The sequence below is a fragment of the Bos mutus genome, chromosome 18 (assembly GCF_027580195.1).
Source record: "Bos mutus isolate GX-2022 chromosome 18, NWIPB_WYAK_1.1, whole genome shotgun sequence".
Lineage (NCBI taxonomy): Eukaryota > Metazoa > Chordata > Mammalia > Artiodactyla > Bovidae > Bos > Bos mutus.
In genome coordinates, this window is record NC_091634.1 from 40,535,321 (window position 1) to 40,552,204 (window position 16,884).

Below are 16,884 nucleotides of genomic sequence, written 5' to 3' on the forward strand. Positions count from 1 at the left end.
CCTGGGTCAGGAAGATCCTCTGGAGAAAGGAATGGTTACCCACTCCAGCTTTCTTGCCTAGAAAATTCCATAGACAGAGGAGCCTGACAGGCTACAGTCCACAGGGTCACAAAGAGTCAGACATGACTGAGCAACTACCACTTTGACTTTTTTACTTTCAATACTAGTTGAAAGAAGGAAAAGTGAGGGATCTGTTTGAATTCTGACATCCATATTCAGCACAACAGAAGGAAATCTAACGGCTTGAGAGTTCCTCTGCTCTTGTGCAATGTGCAGAAATCATGTATGATCTAGGATTAGGTTTGCTGCAAGTGAGAGAAAATCTGAAGTGGTAGTGGCTTCACCAGGCTGGAATGGTGGTTCCCATGCTGATCTCAGAGACTCAAGCCACTTCCAGTTCACCACTAAGGACTGGCCCTCACTCTCAAGATCCAAAAGCAGCATTTACAGTCCAGACAGCAGGATAAAAGGAAAGGCCTCAGAAGAAAAGGGCAAAGGGCACACAGCAGCTTTCTCTAAAGGAAATATCCCAGAAACTACCAGAGGCTACATCCTCTTAGTCACATGGCCTCACCGAACTGCAGGGAAAGCTGGGAAATGCAGTCTGTATTCCAGAAAGCTAATTGCCCTGAAAAGTCCCTGACGGAAGGAGGCAAGAAGGGATCTGGGGGTTAACATGCAGTCACTGCCATAAAGACATTTCCTAGTTTTATAAAACTAGAGGTAGTTGATGCGTATGTGCTCAGTCAATCAATCGTGTCTCACTCTTTACAGCCCCATGGTCTGTACCCCACTAGGCTCCTCTGTCCATGGTATTTTCCAGGCAAAACTACTGGAGCAGGTTGTCATTTCCTCCTCCAGGAAGGAGGAGAAGGGGGTGACAGAGAGTGAGATGATTGTTTGGCAGCACTGACTCAAAGGACATGAGTTCGAGCAAACTATGAGAGACAGTGAAGGACAGGGAAGCCTAGCATGCTGCAGCCCATGGGGTCACAAAGAATCAGACATGACTTAGTGACGGAACAACAACAATTCCAGAGGCTCTTCCCAACACAGGGATTGAACCCGCGTCTCTTGCACCTCCTCCATTGGCAGGGGGATTCTTTACTAGTGCCACCTGGGAAGCCCAGAGATAGTTGACAATGCCAAGCAAAAAAATCTTCAGAAGAAGAAAGTTGCAAATGCTCTGAACAGAAGAGCCACTGAGATATATGGACTTGCCGGTGGAGCCCTTGAACTACTCCCTGTATCAAGGATCTGGATCAGATAGCTGAATATTCTCATGTTCTTTCTCCGCCCATCCCCGCTCTCCCCCAAGCCCTTGCCAGGAGTGAATGTCCTGTTCCTATGACTCCCACAGACCTAGAAGATTCTCCCCTGGGTCGTGTCAACTGTACAAGTACCTCAGCCTCACAGCCCAATTCACATCCCATCATTAAGAAAGAGAGGCCCTTCACATCCAAGGGGCAAATCTCATACAAATGACATTTGGCTGATGCCCAAAGGTGACAGGGATGAGAGCAGGATAAATAAAGAATAATGCAGAAGTCAGCTGGGGCAGCCTTTCATCACAGCCCTTTCAAGAGCTATTAATCTTGGTCATAGTCAGTCAGCTAAAAATAATTACTTCTTCTAAAACATGTTGTACACACCAACTAGCAGTAGTAAAGGGTCAGCCCTTTTGACCTAGGAAAGATGTGGCTCCTGGCTTGCCTACAGCCAACTGGAATGGTGCACAACTGCCCCAGCCCGACTTTCTCTTCAATCTCATCTAACAATATCAAGAGAAAGAACCACTATCAGCAATATTGTCAGACTATCGGTAAGCTGTAGAAGCAGCTGCAAGAATATTTATTCGAAGACTATTCGAAATACTATACAAGAAGATTTGTTACTTCCTTTGATTATAATGAAGGGAAATAAAATTTTAAATACTTAAGCATTGTTTTTTTCCTAAGTATTTCACTGTTCTGGTATTTTAATGGAGTGCCATTTGTCATAATTCACCATCCATTCTGGACCGCCTCCTCTTCGATTCAAGGTATCTTTGAACTTGTAAGTCTTTCTAGTTAGTGGGAAAAGCTCTGAGTCTGAAATTCTAAATGATAGATTCAGTTCTGTGGTTAAGCAACTTCGTAATCTGGAAGACACCAAGAGACTCCCTTGGCTTTGCTGGGCCTCAGCTATACTACGGGATCTGTCATGTCTGACTCCTTGAGACCCTATGGACTGTAGCCCGCCAGGCTCCTCTGTCCATGGGATTCTCCAGGCAAGAATACTGTAGTGGGTTGCCATGCCCTCCTCTAGGGGATCTTCCTAACCCAGGGGTTGAACCCATACCTCTTTTGTCTCCTACATTGGCAGGCAGGTTCTTTACCACTGGGCCACCAGGGAAGCTCAATACTATGGCGAAGTTTGACTCAAAAAGGCCACCTGACTCTTCAGAGATTCAACAGTACAGATGGATGGGTTTGTATAAACCTATAATAAGTGGTATCATTTAATAATAATTGAATAATAATAATCTATCTAAATATTAAACCTATCAATTGGATCTACCTGAAAGAAGGATTATAAGAGAATTTACAGCACCATTTCTTTAAGTCATGGGCACTTCCAAACCAGTTCACCAACAATACAAATATGATATAAAGAAGTATACCAAGATATCAGTGGCATAAAGGAAAGTGCCCTGTCATGCAAACAGATACACTACAGCAAGAGCAGCCTCTAGCTGTGGGTCAGTAGGTAGCAAGCAGCAGGAACACGAAGAAAGTGGAATCTTTTTTAAACAAAAACACTGCAGCCAGATCACCTACAGCTGGAAGGAAAGCCAACGTGGAAACGCTAGCTTCATGTGACAGCAGAGATCTTCCGACGTGGGGAGGAGTGCTGCTTCTGCTATGCCCCACTTCCCAGCTGGGGAAATAGTGAGACTGAGCCAGGTGTGCCCTCTTCAAAGGAAAAGCCAGTGCCAGTCACTCAGCCACGTGCTACTCTTTTGTGACCCCATGGACTGTAGCCCATCAGGCTCCTCTGTCCATGGGGTTCTCCAGGCAAGAATCCTGGAGTGCATAACCATTCCCTTGTCCAGATGATCTTCCCGACCCAGGGATCAAACCTAGGACTCCTGCATCGCAGGCAGATTCTTTACCATCTGAGCCTCCAGGAAAGCCTGCTGTCTTTCAAAGACACATTTAAATTATAGTCGTGGGCACTGCATCAAATACTACTGTGAACAGAAACCACTCACCTCTCAAGATGGCAGTCTTACCAAGCATATGTGGGGCCAGCTGGAGGATTTACAGTGGCTGGGAAAGACACGAACCCAAGCGGCACCAAATAATAAAAGCAGGAGTTACAGCCAAACTATGGGACCTCCCAGGACCAGGAAAAAAATCCCAGCAAGTATTTTGTAAATTGCATGAAGTTAGTGTTATAAACAAGGCACAACACAGATGCAAAACTTGGAAGAATTTTTTCAATTATACCAACCTCGAAGTCTAAGTTCCTAGAGAAGCAGCTATAAATCTTACAACATGTTCATACTTTACTCAGCCTTACTTGGGCGTGCGTGCTCAGTCGTGCCCAACTCCTTGCAACCCCACTATGCTCCTCTGTCCGTGGCATTTTCCAGGCAAGAATACTGGAGTGGGTTGCCATTTCCTACTCCAGGGTATCTTCCCTACCCAGGGATCGAACCCACGTCTCCTGTGTCTACTGCATTGGCAAGTGGATTCTATACCCCTGCGCCACCTGGAAAGCCCCGCATCCCTACTGGGCTTCATCAAATAAATGCCTACAGTGAAAACCTATCTCTGGGTTGTGCTTTTTTTAAGCTCTCAATGAAGAATGTTTGTTGTTGCTTAAAAAAAAAAAAAAAAAGTTGTAACTACATGAATTTTCCTTGCAAACTCTTTATACCTTGGGGAAACTTGGTCTTTTATTATAACTGTAAACTTCATTTATCATTTCACAGGAGACATTAAAATAATTGTGGGCAATCTGATATTGTCCCTTGTAGGCCACATTTCTGCCCTGCAGATACATTGCTACCACACAGCTGGGTTAGAAGATGGTGTTAAAATCACTGTGGAACCACATAATTGCTCCATCATTAGAGGCTGGGGTGGGGTTGAGGGGGATTAAGTCTTAAAGCAAATTATTCCACATGGATTGAAAAAGAGAGGGGCACAAATAGATGCAAGATTGGTTGCTGAGCTGTAGTACAGAAATCAACTTTTTACAAAAATTTTTTTTGGTGCAAATCATGCTTTCACTTAAATGTATTGCTAATTTTGAGAATTTGATTTTTTTAATTGGAGTGCCATTGCTTCACAACGTGGTGTTAGTTTCTGTTGTACAACAACATGAATCAGCTACGTGGATACACAGATCCCCTCCCTCTTGAGCCTCCCTTCCACCCCCACCCCCTCCCACCCCTCTAGACTGTCACAGAGCACACAGCTGAGCTCCCTCTGCTATACAGCCGCCTCCCACTATGTCACACATGGTAGTGTATACATGTCAGTGTTACTCTCTCAATTTGTCCCACCCGCTCCTCCCCCCGACCATGTCCAGAAGTCCATTCCCTACATCTGCGCCTCTGTTCCTGTCCTGCAGATAGGTTTCATCAATACCATTTTCCTAGATTCCATAAATATGTGTTAATATACATTATTTTTCTCTTTGTCTTACTTTACTGTATGACAGCCTCTAGGTCCAGCCACGTCACTAGAGATGACCCAATTTCATTCTTTTTTTTATGGCTGAGTTCCATTGTATACATGTACCACATCTTCTTTATCCATTCAACAGTCAATGGACATTTAGGGTCTTGATAATATTTGAACACACCTACCCTGTTGAGTTCAAATTCCTAGAATCAAACCCGATTTATGTTCAAATCCCCACTGACCCAGCTCTTGTACTTAAATGTCTATATGGATACATCACATTTTATCTGTTCATCAGCTGATAAACAGTTGTGTGATATTCACTTTTTGGTGATTATGAATCCTACTGTCATGAGGGAAAAAGTGTATTAAATAATGTCTAACCCTGCAAAAGTCAGTCAGTCTCCTATTGCTTGAATACCCAAACTTTCCTTCCTAAAGAAGTAACTATTATTGAATTTTTGCTGAGATATACTGTCTTCACGTAAACATTTTATATAAAGAGCAACAAGTATTCTGTACCTTGTTTGTTTTTTTTAATATCTTAAAGATTGTTTCATATTGGTACATTTAGAACTGTCTCCTCTTAATGGTACTAGAATAGTTCATTGGCTACATTTTCCTTAATATTTTTTCTTAATTTAGTCATTTTTAACTGAAGGATAATTACAATATTGTGTCGCTTTCTGCCATACAACAAGACGGATCAACCATAAGTATACACATGTCCCCTCCCTCTTGAGACTCCCTCCCACCCCACCGCCCCCCCCTCCAGGTTTTTAAAGTGTCCCCTTTGTTGTTATTCAGTCAGTAAGTCATGTCCAACTCTGCAACCCCATGGACTGCAGCACACCAGGCTTCCCTGTCTTTCACTATCTCCTGGAATTTGCTCAAACTCATGTCCATCCAACCATCTCATCCTCTGTCACCCCCTTCTCTTCCCCTGTCCCCAGTCTTAAAGTGTCCCCTATGGATGGACATTTAGATTGCATTCTTAGGTTTTACCATTACAAATAATGCCGAGTGAAGAGTCTTGTACATATGTCTTTGTACAGGTAAAGAAATGGAATAAATTCATGTAAGTAGAATAGCTGGGCCAAAGGGGATTTGAATATAATTGAATATAGTCTTCTTTCTAGGAGATTTTAATTCAAGAAGGTAAAATACAAGAGGGTCAAGCCCTGTCTGTTGCTTGAATAAGAGGTGTATAATCAGCAGCATTACGAGAAAACGAGCAATCGCTGCATAATTTCTGTTATGTCTTTATTGAGATATAAGTCACATAACATAAAATTCACCCATTTAGAATGTACAATTCAATGATTTTCTGTATAGGCACAGAGTTTTGCAACAATCATCATAATCCAAATTTAGAACTTTGTCATCATATCAAGAAGAAGCCTCGTACCCATTAGAAGTCACCCACAATTCCCATCTCATCCCACTCCTACTCAAGGCCGTTGCTAGTCTTCCTGTTATGTACAGATCTGCCCACGGTAGTCACTTTTATACAAATGGAATCAGATAACATGTCGTTTTCTCGTGCTTGGCTTTCACTTAGTGTTATGCCTTCAAGGTTCACTGATGTTGTACTATACATGCTGTAACCTCGTATCTCCGTGTTGCAAAACAATATTCCATTACACAGCTACACAACACTTTGTGTATCCATTCATCAGCTGACAGTCATTTGGGTTGCTTCTATTGTTTGGCTACTATGAATAATGTTACTATGTGCATTTGTGAGTAACTTTTTAAGTGGACATATGTTTTCATCTCTTGCGGGTATATATCTATGAGTGAGCAAATGAATGAGTGAACAGATAGAAACTCACATTAAAATTTTTTTTTAATATGAATGTTACATAGCAAAAGAGAGAAAGCAAAACATTGACAGTTGGTAGGTTAACAAAGAAGACTAACAATACTTTGATGCTAGAGCAGAAGTCAGTATCTTTAAAATGGCATTTTAAATAAGATGGCATTTATTTGAAAACAATATGAAAATTAAACAGATGTCCACACATATTAGGTTTAAATAAATCCAGAAATGTCACCGGCCAAGTGAACAGAGGAGATAAAGTTCGATTCCTTCAGAGCTATGACATTCCATGATTTCTTCTCAGTTCTTATCCTTGAAAATGTCTTAACTCCCATGTTTCACATACAATTTAATAAAGTAAACTTGTTCTGAGCTTGTACAATGTTCCATGCACCTTGACAGGGCGAAAAGACACAGAAATTAATAAAACCTTTCCATTCTCATGCTCGAGGAACTCACATTTTAATGTCTGATACTTTTTGATAATGGTATGCAAAGATTTTAAGGGTATAAACCAAAGGAGAGCAAACTTTTTCCATAAAGGGCCACATAGTAAATATTTTAGGCTCTGCGGGCCGCATACGGCCCTTACTGAATATTCTCATTTTTCGTTTTTCCTTGCTTATCCTTTAAAAATGTAAAAACCATTTTCAGTTCAAAAGCCAACCCCTAGTACAAACTATAAGCAAAGAGAAAAAATTACAGGTTCACTATCTTAACCAATTAAACATGGTGGATACAACTTAAAATTCATGAATGTGAGTTACAACAGCCTCAACTCAACTCTGGCTCCTCTCACTAATTAGCCTTTCATTGTCACGACTCTGTTTATACCATTATTTTTTATCCCACAAATGCTCTGGCAATTGATGAAATAAACTCTTTTTCTGTCCCTAAATAAAGTCCACCCTTCAATTCCCAACTGACAATACATTTGACAAAGCTAACTGGAATCTTGTTAAGTACCAGGCCCTAGATAAGACACACATACACACACAAAGGTCTCTTCCTATCCTAATCCCTCTGTGTTAGTGAGAATGGTCTAGACTCTACTGAGGGTAAACTCCCAAGTCTCAGGGACTTAATACAGAAAGGTCTTTCTTGGTCAAGTTCCCTGCCCAATACGGGCCATTGAGGGCTCTACACACAGTCTTTCATGAACCCAGTCTAAAGGAGACTCCACCGTCTGGAACACACAGCCCCCAAGGTCACTCTGGCAGGGCAAGGGAAAGCATGCGAATAGCACACCAGCTCTTAAGCGTCTTGACCGGGAATTGATACCTATCACTTCTACTTCATTTCATTGGTTAAAACTAATCACAGAATTTCACCTAACTGCAAAGAAGCTAGGGGTTGTGATCTTCCAGTACAATTACAAAGAAGAGCAAAAACCAGGCGTTAAACAGAAAAAGCTGAAGCAGATACAGGATGCCAGAGATAACCTCCCCAAGGCTGGGTGTGCCTCACTGATGTCAGAGTTACAAGTTATGCAGTACAACTGCTAAGATACCATACGTGGACTGTGTGTGTGGGTTCAGTTGCTCAGTTGTGTCCGACCCTTTGGGACCCCATGGACTATATAGCCCTCCTCTGTCCATGGAATTTTCCAGGCAAGAATACTAGAGCGGGCTGCCATTTCCTACTCCAGGGGATTATCTCAACCCAGGGATCAAATCTGTGTCTCCTGCATTAGCAGCCGGATTCTTTACCACTGAGCCACCTGGGAATATTCAGAGATAAGTAAATCCCCGTTCACCATCCTCACACTCTCCAAGCTAGTAAAGCCGGTCATACCACATTTCTAACTTCAGTGCAGCAGAAATGAACATGGACTGCAAACCTAGGTGTTTCTGCAGTCACATTATAGAGCATATCCCTTAAGCAGTTCCAACATTAATCAAGGTTCAGGCTCATCCAACACAATATAACCTTCACACAACACCATCAATAGCAAATATGCACTGAAATGCGTACCTGAGAACGTGATGAGAAAATGGTAACTGGTCATTTTGACAAAAAGCTGCTCAGCATCTTCCCCCCCGACCTCATGCCTCTCCTACATACCCTATGGTCCCTTTGAGGACACATCGCACAAAATCTAAGTTACTTCGATATACAAACAACCCTATGCTCAGTACTTCGTAAGTAAGGTGCTCAGTACTTCTTTGAATGAAACACTGAAGAAAGTGCATCAGTGAAATTACGATGGAGCTGAATCCTGTTATAGCATTGCCTCTTTCACAACAATGTTTGAGAGCTAAAAGGCTGGGACAGAAAGAGCTGCCTGTTTCCCAGAAGAATCAGAGAAGGTATGTGGAGAGGGTCATCAAGTTGGACTTTGGCTCACAATGCCCCAAGGACACTGACAAATAGCCCAATAATAACCCATCTGAGTCTCAGAAGTCACTCCTTAGAGCTGCTCTATAAAAGCCAAAAGGAATTATTCATTAGCGAGTGTGAATCACACTGGATACCACCAGCAGACTGTGTTTGGCCTTGCTGAATTATTCATTAGCATTTGTGAGAAATGTACAACCCAAAGGGTGTTAAATCAATCCAGATTGTTCAGCAATGTTTGTTTTCCTTTAAAAATACTTATAAAAAAAAATCACCTCCAATCTACAGTTCTTACATTTATAAGACCAGTTAAAAAATCTGCCTAAACAAGTAGGTGAAGAGTAGAAAGTCAAGCAAGAAAGGGATCTCCTTATTTAGTATTCATCATTATACTGACAGTAGACTGAACCAATGTTTGTTTACCTGTCCACATCTTGCCTTTTTGGATGTTGTATGGTCAAAGACACCAGGAGCTCTACAATGAGATTCACAGGTGGAGGGGGGAAAACTCTTTTGAGTCCTGTCACAGAGCAGATGCAAATTTAATTACAGTGCGTTAAGCCTTCCATCTTGTCGAGGTGCCCTTGGAAAGCAACTGTAAACAAGAAGCACTGGGCAATCAGGTGTCAAGGGCTCATTTGATCTGCTAGGAAACATGTCACAAATCCCTGGCAGGAAGTGAGTCGGGAAAGGGAACAAAGAGAGAGGGCTGACAGTGTCGGGGGGGCAGAGCTTGGGGGTGTGCCTGTTAGTGCTGGGGGCTGCTCCCGCTCCCACTCCCAGCTCCCACCTCCCGGAGACAGCGCTCCCTGCCTGACAAGGCCCTCTCATCTCATATTTGTTATACATTCTCCTGTGGTCCGCAGAAACCACCAGCCCAAGTGGGGAGTCAACTGGAGAGCGATGCACAATTAAAGTACTCGAGACCAAGGAACACCTAGCATGAGCTGATTTAAGACAACTGGAGAAATCTGGAAATTAGTGCAGAATGGAAATTCAGGTAAAAGAGATCTTATCAGCCTGTGGTCTTAAAAGAAAACCCTAAGTCCAGCTGAATTCCCAGCTTTTCGGTATGCCCCTAATTGAGTAAGAAGAAGGTTCCAGCTAATGAAGCTCCAGGTCTGAACCTGAGCTGTCAAATGCCCGGCTGTTCCTATGATAATAGTTGCTGCATTTGTAGGCAAGGGACAGAAAGTGATCCCTGAGTGTATCGATTTGTAATTCTACAAACAGACTGAAGCCTTCTTGAAGGAAGCCCATGTCCGGAGCACAGTGCTCACTTCTACAAGACAACTGCAGAAGATGGATCTCTGCCCTCAAAACCATGGTTCCAGAAGTGCTTTCTGCTGAATTATCCTATGGGAATTGAGTGCTTAAGTTAAAGTCTCCCTGACGTTATTGTCAATTAACAACTTTCAAATTGGGGGAGCTTCCAGGTGGCTCAGTGGTAAAGAATCCGCCTACCAAGCAGGAGACAACGAGTTTGATCCCTGGGTCAGGAAGACCCCCTGGAGAAGGAAATGGCAACCCACTCCAGTATTTTTGTCTGAGAAATCCCATGGACAGAGGAGCCTGGCAGGCTATAGTCCATGGGGTCGCAAAAGGATCAGACACCACTTAGCAGCTAAATATCAACAACAAAATGGAGGAGCGTAAAAAGCTTGAAAGTAACCAAGCTCTATTTAACTTGGAGCAGATTAACCAGTTTCTCTAAGCTTCATTGTCCTCATCTACATCTGGAGGAAAATAGCATCCATGTAGGATCCCTGCAAGGATTACAGAAGATAGTATACATTAAGTGACAGCCAGTATTATTATATTAAAGAATAAGGGGAATTGATATTAATAATGCAATTATCATTTGCCTGGTAACACAAGTATTCCCATGATATTAAAATCACTCCTAAAATGTTCTGCAAACTTGTTACAATTATTACCTAACATTATCTAGATAAGCACAGAGTTCTTTTCCTCCACTTCAAACTTTTATAAATGAGAAACACATATCAAAGACTCATTTCAGCTTCCAGAGAATTAAGCTATTACCTAAATATCAGTCTGCGAGCAAAGACGAACAGAAGTAAAAAGGAAACGGTTAAAAAAGGGATCTGGGATCACCTGAATAAGAACGAAGTTCAAAAAGGAGGGGATATTAGGTATAGCTGATTCACTTTGCTGTAGAAACTAATATCGGAGAAGGCACTGGCACCCCACTCCAGTACTCTTGCCTGGAAAATCCCATGGACGGAGGAGCCTGGTGGGCTGCCGTCTATGGGGTGGCACAGAGTCGGACACGACTGAAGCAACTTAGCTGCAGCAGCAGCAGAAACTAATACAACACTGCAAAGCAACCATGCTCCAAAAAATTAATTTTTTAAAATAGGCACTTGGGATCATCAGAGAGCAGGTTCCATTCATTTCTTAAATGTTCTCATTGTCTAATCTCCCTTACATCCATTTCGGGCTCCTTCTAAGAGTGTGGCAACAGAAGGGGCAAAACCGAAAGGAGACACCTAGTGGCCAAGTGAACTTCCATTCAGACTACAGTTAAACAGCAAATAATATCAAACAACTTTATAATCAAGAAAACCTCTTTTTTAGCATGTGAAGGTATGATGCTAAAGCTGAAACTCCAGTACTTTGGCCACCTCATGTGAAGAGTTGACTCACTGGAAAAGACTGATGCTGGGAGGGATTGGGGGCAGGAGGAGGAGGGGACGACAGAGGATGAGATGGCTGGATGGCATCACTGACTCGATGGACGTGAGTCTGAGTGAACTCCGGGAGTTGGTGATGGACAGGGAGGCCTGGCGTGCTGCAATTCATGTGGTCGCAAAGAGTCAGACACGAGTGAGCGACTGAACTGACTGAACTGAACTGATTCCAAAATCACTGCAGATGGTGACTGCAGCCATGAAATTAAAAGACGTTTACCCCTGGAAGGAAACTTATGACCAACCTAGATAGCATATCGAAAAGCGGAGACATTACTTTGCCAACAAACGTCCGTCAAGTCAAGGCTATGGTTTTTCCAGTGGTCATGTATGGATGTGAGAGTTGGACTGTGAAGAAAGCTGAGCGCCGAAGAATTGATGCTTTTGAACTGTGGTGTTGGAGAAGACTCTTGAGAGTCCCTTGGACTGCAAAGAGGTCCAAACAGTCCATCCTAAAGGAGATCAGTCCTGGGTGTTCATTGGAAGGAATGATGCTGAAGCTGAAACTCCGATACTTGGCCACCTGATGCGAAGAGCTGACTCATTGGAAAAGACCCTGATGCTGGGAAAGATTGAGGGCAGGAGGAGAAGGGGACGAGAGAGGATGAGATGGTTGGATGGCATCACCGACTCAATCGACATGGGTTTGGGTAAACTCCGGGAGTTGGTGAAGGACAAGGAGGCCTGGCGTGCTGCACTTCATGGGGTCTCAAAGAGTTGGGCACGACTGAGCGACTGAACTGAACTGATGTCAATTAAAAGCGAGACACAGAGAGACACACCAAGTATAAAAGAAACATAATGCTTTACATATTAAATGAAGCTGCATTTTAACTGCTATGTCAGCCTAACTAGAATTCACTGCTTTTACAGATTGGGAAGGACTCTTTTCAGGATGGAAGACAGGTTTCTGGAGTTGTACACGCACGTGCGTGCATGCATGCTAAGTCGCTTCAGTTGTGTCTGACTCTTTGTAACCCTATGGATTGTAGCCTCCCAGGCTCCTCTGTCCATAGTATTCTCCAGGCAAGAATACTGGAGTGGGTTGCCATGCCCTCCTCCAGCAGATCTTCCCGACCCAAGGATCGAACCCACACCTCTTGGGTCTCCTGCAATGGCAGGCAGGTTCTTTACCACTAGCAGCATCTGGGAAGCTCTGGAGTTATACACACCTGGGTTCAAATTCCAGCTCTGCCAAGTGCTCATTGACTGAACAATACTTTCTAACCTCTTCTACATCATGAAGCATGTAGAAAATTATAAAATTTGCAGACCACATTGGAGTAATCAGAAGAAGTGCTGGGGCCAAAGTTCAAACTCTCTACTAACCCACTCCAAGGACTAAGGGAACCATTCTCTCCACAAGCAAGAATCCATTCCAGGCACACCAGTGGGATATGCTCCTAAAACAATTTACTTAATATTATTGGGCCTTAGTTTCCTCATCTATTTTTACAAATAATACCCATTTATTTTTACAAATAATACCCATTTTTATGAAGATTAAATGAGATAATATGTATGAATATATATTCACACACAGGGCTTCCCTTGTGGCTCAACTGGATAAAAAAATCCTCCTGCAATGTGGGAGACCTGGGTTTGATCCCCGGGTTGGGAAGATCCCCTGGGGAAGGGAATGGCTACCCACTCCAGTATTCTGGTCTGGAGAATTCCATGGACTGTATGATCCATGGGGTCACAAAGAGTCGGACACGACTGAGCGACTTTCACTTCACTTCATATTCATAAAATGCACGTACTAGTGCATACATAAAGTACTCAATAAATGTTTGTTTTCTTCTTTCTATACTATTTTTTAATAGAACTGTACAAAGATCCTGCTATATCCACAAACTTCAAAACTATACTATATAATTGATAAGGAGTAACAAAAAACATAGCTAGTGTTTGAATGTATATTATAAATCAGACAAGGGCTTAGGTTGTTACTTCACTGAACTCTTCAAACTACTTTACAAAGCCAGTGTAGTAGATACCTGGGCTTTCCTGGTGGCTCAGTGATAAAGAATCCACCTACCAATGCAGGAGACACAGGAGACGTGGGTTCCATCCCTGGGTCGGGAAGATCCCCTGGAGAAGGAAATGGCAACCCACTCCAGTATTCTTGCCTAGGAAATCCCACCGACAGAGAGGCCTGGTGGGCTACAGTCCATGGGTTTGCAAAGAGTTGGACACAACTTAGAGACTATACAACAACAACATGGCAGATACCATCTTTTGCCCACCGAGTACCTATTCTGACAATTTTTCTTATTAACAAAATCCTGATTTTGATGTAGGCAACAATGGGCACATCCAAACAGTGGCTACCCCAGACTTCCTCATAGCTGGAGCAGCCATGCGGCACTGTCCCGGTTGATGAAATTGACCTGCAAGTTTACTATTGTGCCAATGGCCTCAAGAGTGACCTTGAAAACAGAGCCCCTCCAACCCTAGTCAAATCTGAAAATAACTGCAGCCCCAGCCAGCATCCTGAGTGCCACATTATGAGAGACTCTGAGCCCGGGTCTCTGCTAAGACCCTGCTAAGATGGGTCTGGATTCCTGATCCACAGAAATATAACTGTAAGAGAATAAATATTTGTTGCTTTAAGACATTACACTTTGGTAATCTGTTATACAGCAATGACAGAATCTATTCACCATCTTTCAATGAGATGATATGCTTAGAATGGCAAAACAGGATGATAAGAGATGCTGGGTGCTCATGACTTTCAAAGGCTGGTCCACCACCACCTATCTCATAGTTGAGAGGGGAAAAAAAAAACTTTTATTTCATTAAACAATTAAAATAAATCTTAAGTGACACATTAAGTACTTTTATTATTTTATTAGTATTCCCAGGTAACACCTAATGGGCTTACATAATACAAACATAAAACGGAAAGCAGTGGTTCTCAGATTTTAATTCAATGGAATAAAAACAAAAAAGGAACTCAACAGAAGTTACTGGTCAACATAATATGCTGTCGAAGGGTAGATTACAAAAGCACACCGAATGGCCGTTGTTTAAAAACTACACACACACAAATATTCACACAAAGGCACAGGAAAAAAGTCTTGAAGGTCAGAGATCAGAGGTCAGCAAATATTTTTTTGTAAAGGACCAGACAGTAAATACTTCAGGCTTTGGAGGCTGCCAGTTTGTCACAGCAGCTCAACTCTCAACTCTGCCGTCACCTGAGAGAAGGCACATAAAATATGAACATGAATGAGCACGGCTGTGTTCCAAGAGGCTTTTCTGTTTCTTTCATTTTTTGGCCAAGCCCCCATGGCACGTGGGATTTTAGTTCCTTGAACAGGGATCAAACATGCACCCTCTGCATTGGACACGCAGGGAAGCTCAGAAGGCTTTATATGAGGACACTAAATTGTAAATTTCACATTATTTTCACATGTAATGAAATATTATGCTTCTTTTCATTTTTTCCCCAACCATTTAAAAATGTGAATTCCATTCTTAGCTCAGGGGCTATGCAAAAACGTGGCGAGCCAGACCTGGTCCACAGGCCATAGGTGACTCAGCCCCAGTCCAAATCAGCGGCAGTGAATATGCTTGTCTGGGGAAGAAGACTAAAGGAAGACCCGTGCTTTCTTCTTGAAACTTTCAGCATTGTCTGAATATGCCATCATTTTCTTCTAGTATTTTTCTTCAAAAGATTTTTTTGATGTGGACGATTTTTAAAGTCTTTACTGAATTTGTTACAATATTGCTTCTATTTCATGTTTTGGTTTTTTTTTGGCCCTGAGGCATGTGGGATCTTAGCTTCTCAATCAGGGAGCAAACCCACACCCCTTGCCGTGGAAGGTGAAGTCTTAACCACTGGACCACCAGGCAAGTCCCTACCATCATTTTTATAATTAGAATATGCAGTGAAATTTTGTTCATATGAGGTGAGAGAAAGGGAAAAAATGTTTCTTGGGTGATACAGGGACTTGGGAAATGCACTGAAAAAGTCTGTTGACCTGGGAATCACCAGATGAGCAATAAAAACTGTTAACTAAGCCAGAGATAACATTTTCAGTGGCCCTAATGATTCTCCAACGTAGACAGAAAGTATCTATCATACAAAGAAGTGACATGAGATGGAGACTTGAGACAGACTGGGGAACTGAGCATGACATGTGCCCATAAAAAATAAAACTCTGCCACGCTGACCAGAAACACAAGAAAAGCCTGAAAATACAACACAAAGCACTTCTTTAATCCCATATGTATGTCAGAAGCTTCACACCTTCAGAAAATAGTCACTGAGCAGAAGCATAACACGGAAACGTAATTTACGATAAAAATTCTCCTTTGTAATTTTGGTCCAATTAATTGTATGTAAAACTCTTCAGGATCACAAAACTGATGTCACTGATGATATCTAGTCACTATGTCCAGCTTGTAAAAAAATACACTCTACGCCAACCCAGGTAACTACATGGGTAGCACTCAGCTTTGTAGGCATTATGTCATAAAGCCACTCTAGCTGTCATCATTCCTGTAGAAAAACAGTAAGACAGGGAAAACACAAGTCCTGGTGCTTCTTGTTAACATTTACCAGATGATCCTAAGGGTTAGAGATGACGCTGCTAAATATTCATGTCAGAACACAAGGCTGGCGTCTCCCTCTAATTTTGAAAAGGCACTATACAAAGTATGGAAGAAAGTCAACATAATTACCTTACCTCTTCAAAGCAGATGACTTTTATTTGCTTTCTGGTCTTTCTATGCTTGTCCCTTCTGTGCATCAAGGATGGCTCCCCAGAGATCAAACTTTGTATTTCTCCCTCTTTTCTAATATAGAAAAGGTATTTTTAACCACATGTAAATTTTTTCAAGACAACTGTTAGAAACACTAACTTGCATTGTTGTACTGCAGAAACCAATACAACATTGTAAAGCAATTTTTCTTCAATTAAAAATAAATTGAAAAAAAAAAAGAAGCACTAAGAAATAGGGAGGAATAATAGCTGTCACCTCATAGACTTTAAAATGGTGAATTTTACGTCAGGTAAATTACACCTCAATTTTTTTTAACACAGGCAAAAAAATACAACCATAGTGATTAAAAAAAAGAGAGAGACAGAAAGAGAGAGGGGATGGGAAATGTGACCCCCAACAGAAGTAGCTAATTCAAAAACTTCTAAATTTCTTTTGGATGATTAGATGTTTTGAACTATCCATGTCTCTTCCTCCCTTCTATTCACACACAAAGTAGGCATCTCATTTCATCAGTCCTTTGACTTGCAGTTTTCACCTATAAAATAACAGCAAGAATATTTTTCTTTGGCTAACTCACAGGATTATAGGAATTAAATTGAAA

The 16,884-nt window shown here is 42.0% G+C and overlaps 1 protein-coding gene across 4 annotated transcripts in view; it reads right to left on the reverse strand.

The window, feature by feature from the left end:
• FTO (FTO alpha-ketoglutarate dependent dioxygenase) overlaps positions 1 to 16,884 on the reverse strand; it is a 423,247-nt gene that overhangs the window by 366,985 nt on the left and 39,378 nt on the right. For 2 of the 4 annotated variants that reach the window (XM_070388422.1, XM_070388424.1), the window contains one exon: positions 16,247 to 16,355. The exons of the other annotated variants lie outside the window; for them this stretch is intronic. In XM_070388422.1, coding sequence (XP_070244523.1) covers positions 16,247 to 16,309 — 63 coding nt within the window. In that variant the 5' untranslated portion in view covers positions 16,310 to 16,355. Of the gene's footprint in view, positions 1 to 16,246; positions 16,356 to 16,884 lie in introns of those variants that run through there. 4 annotated transcript variants of the gene reach the window in all.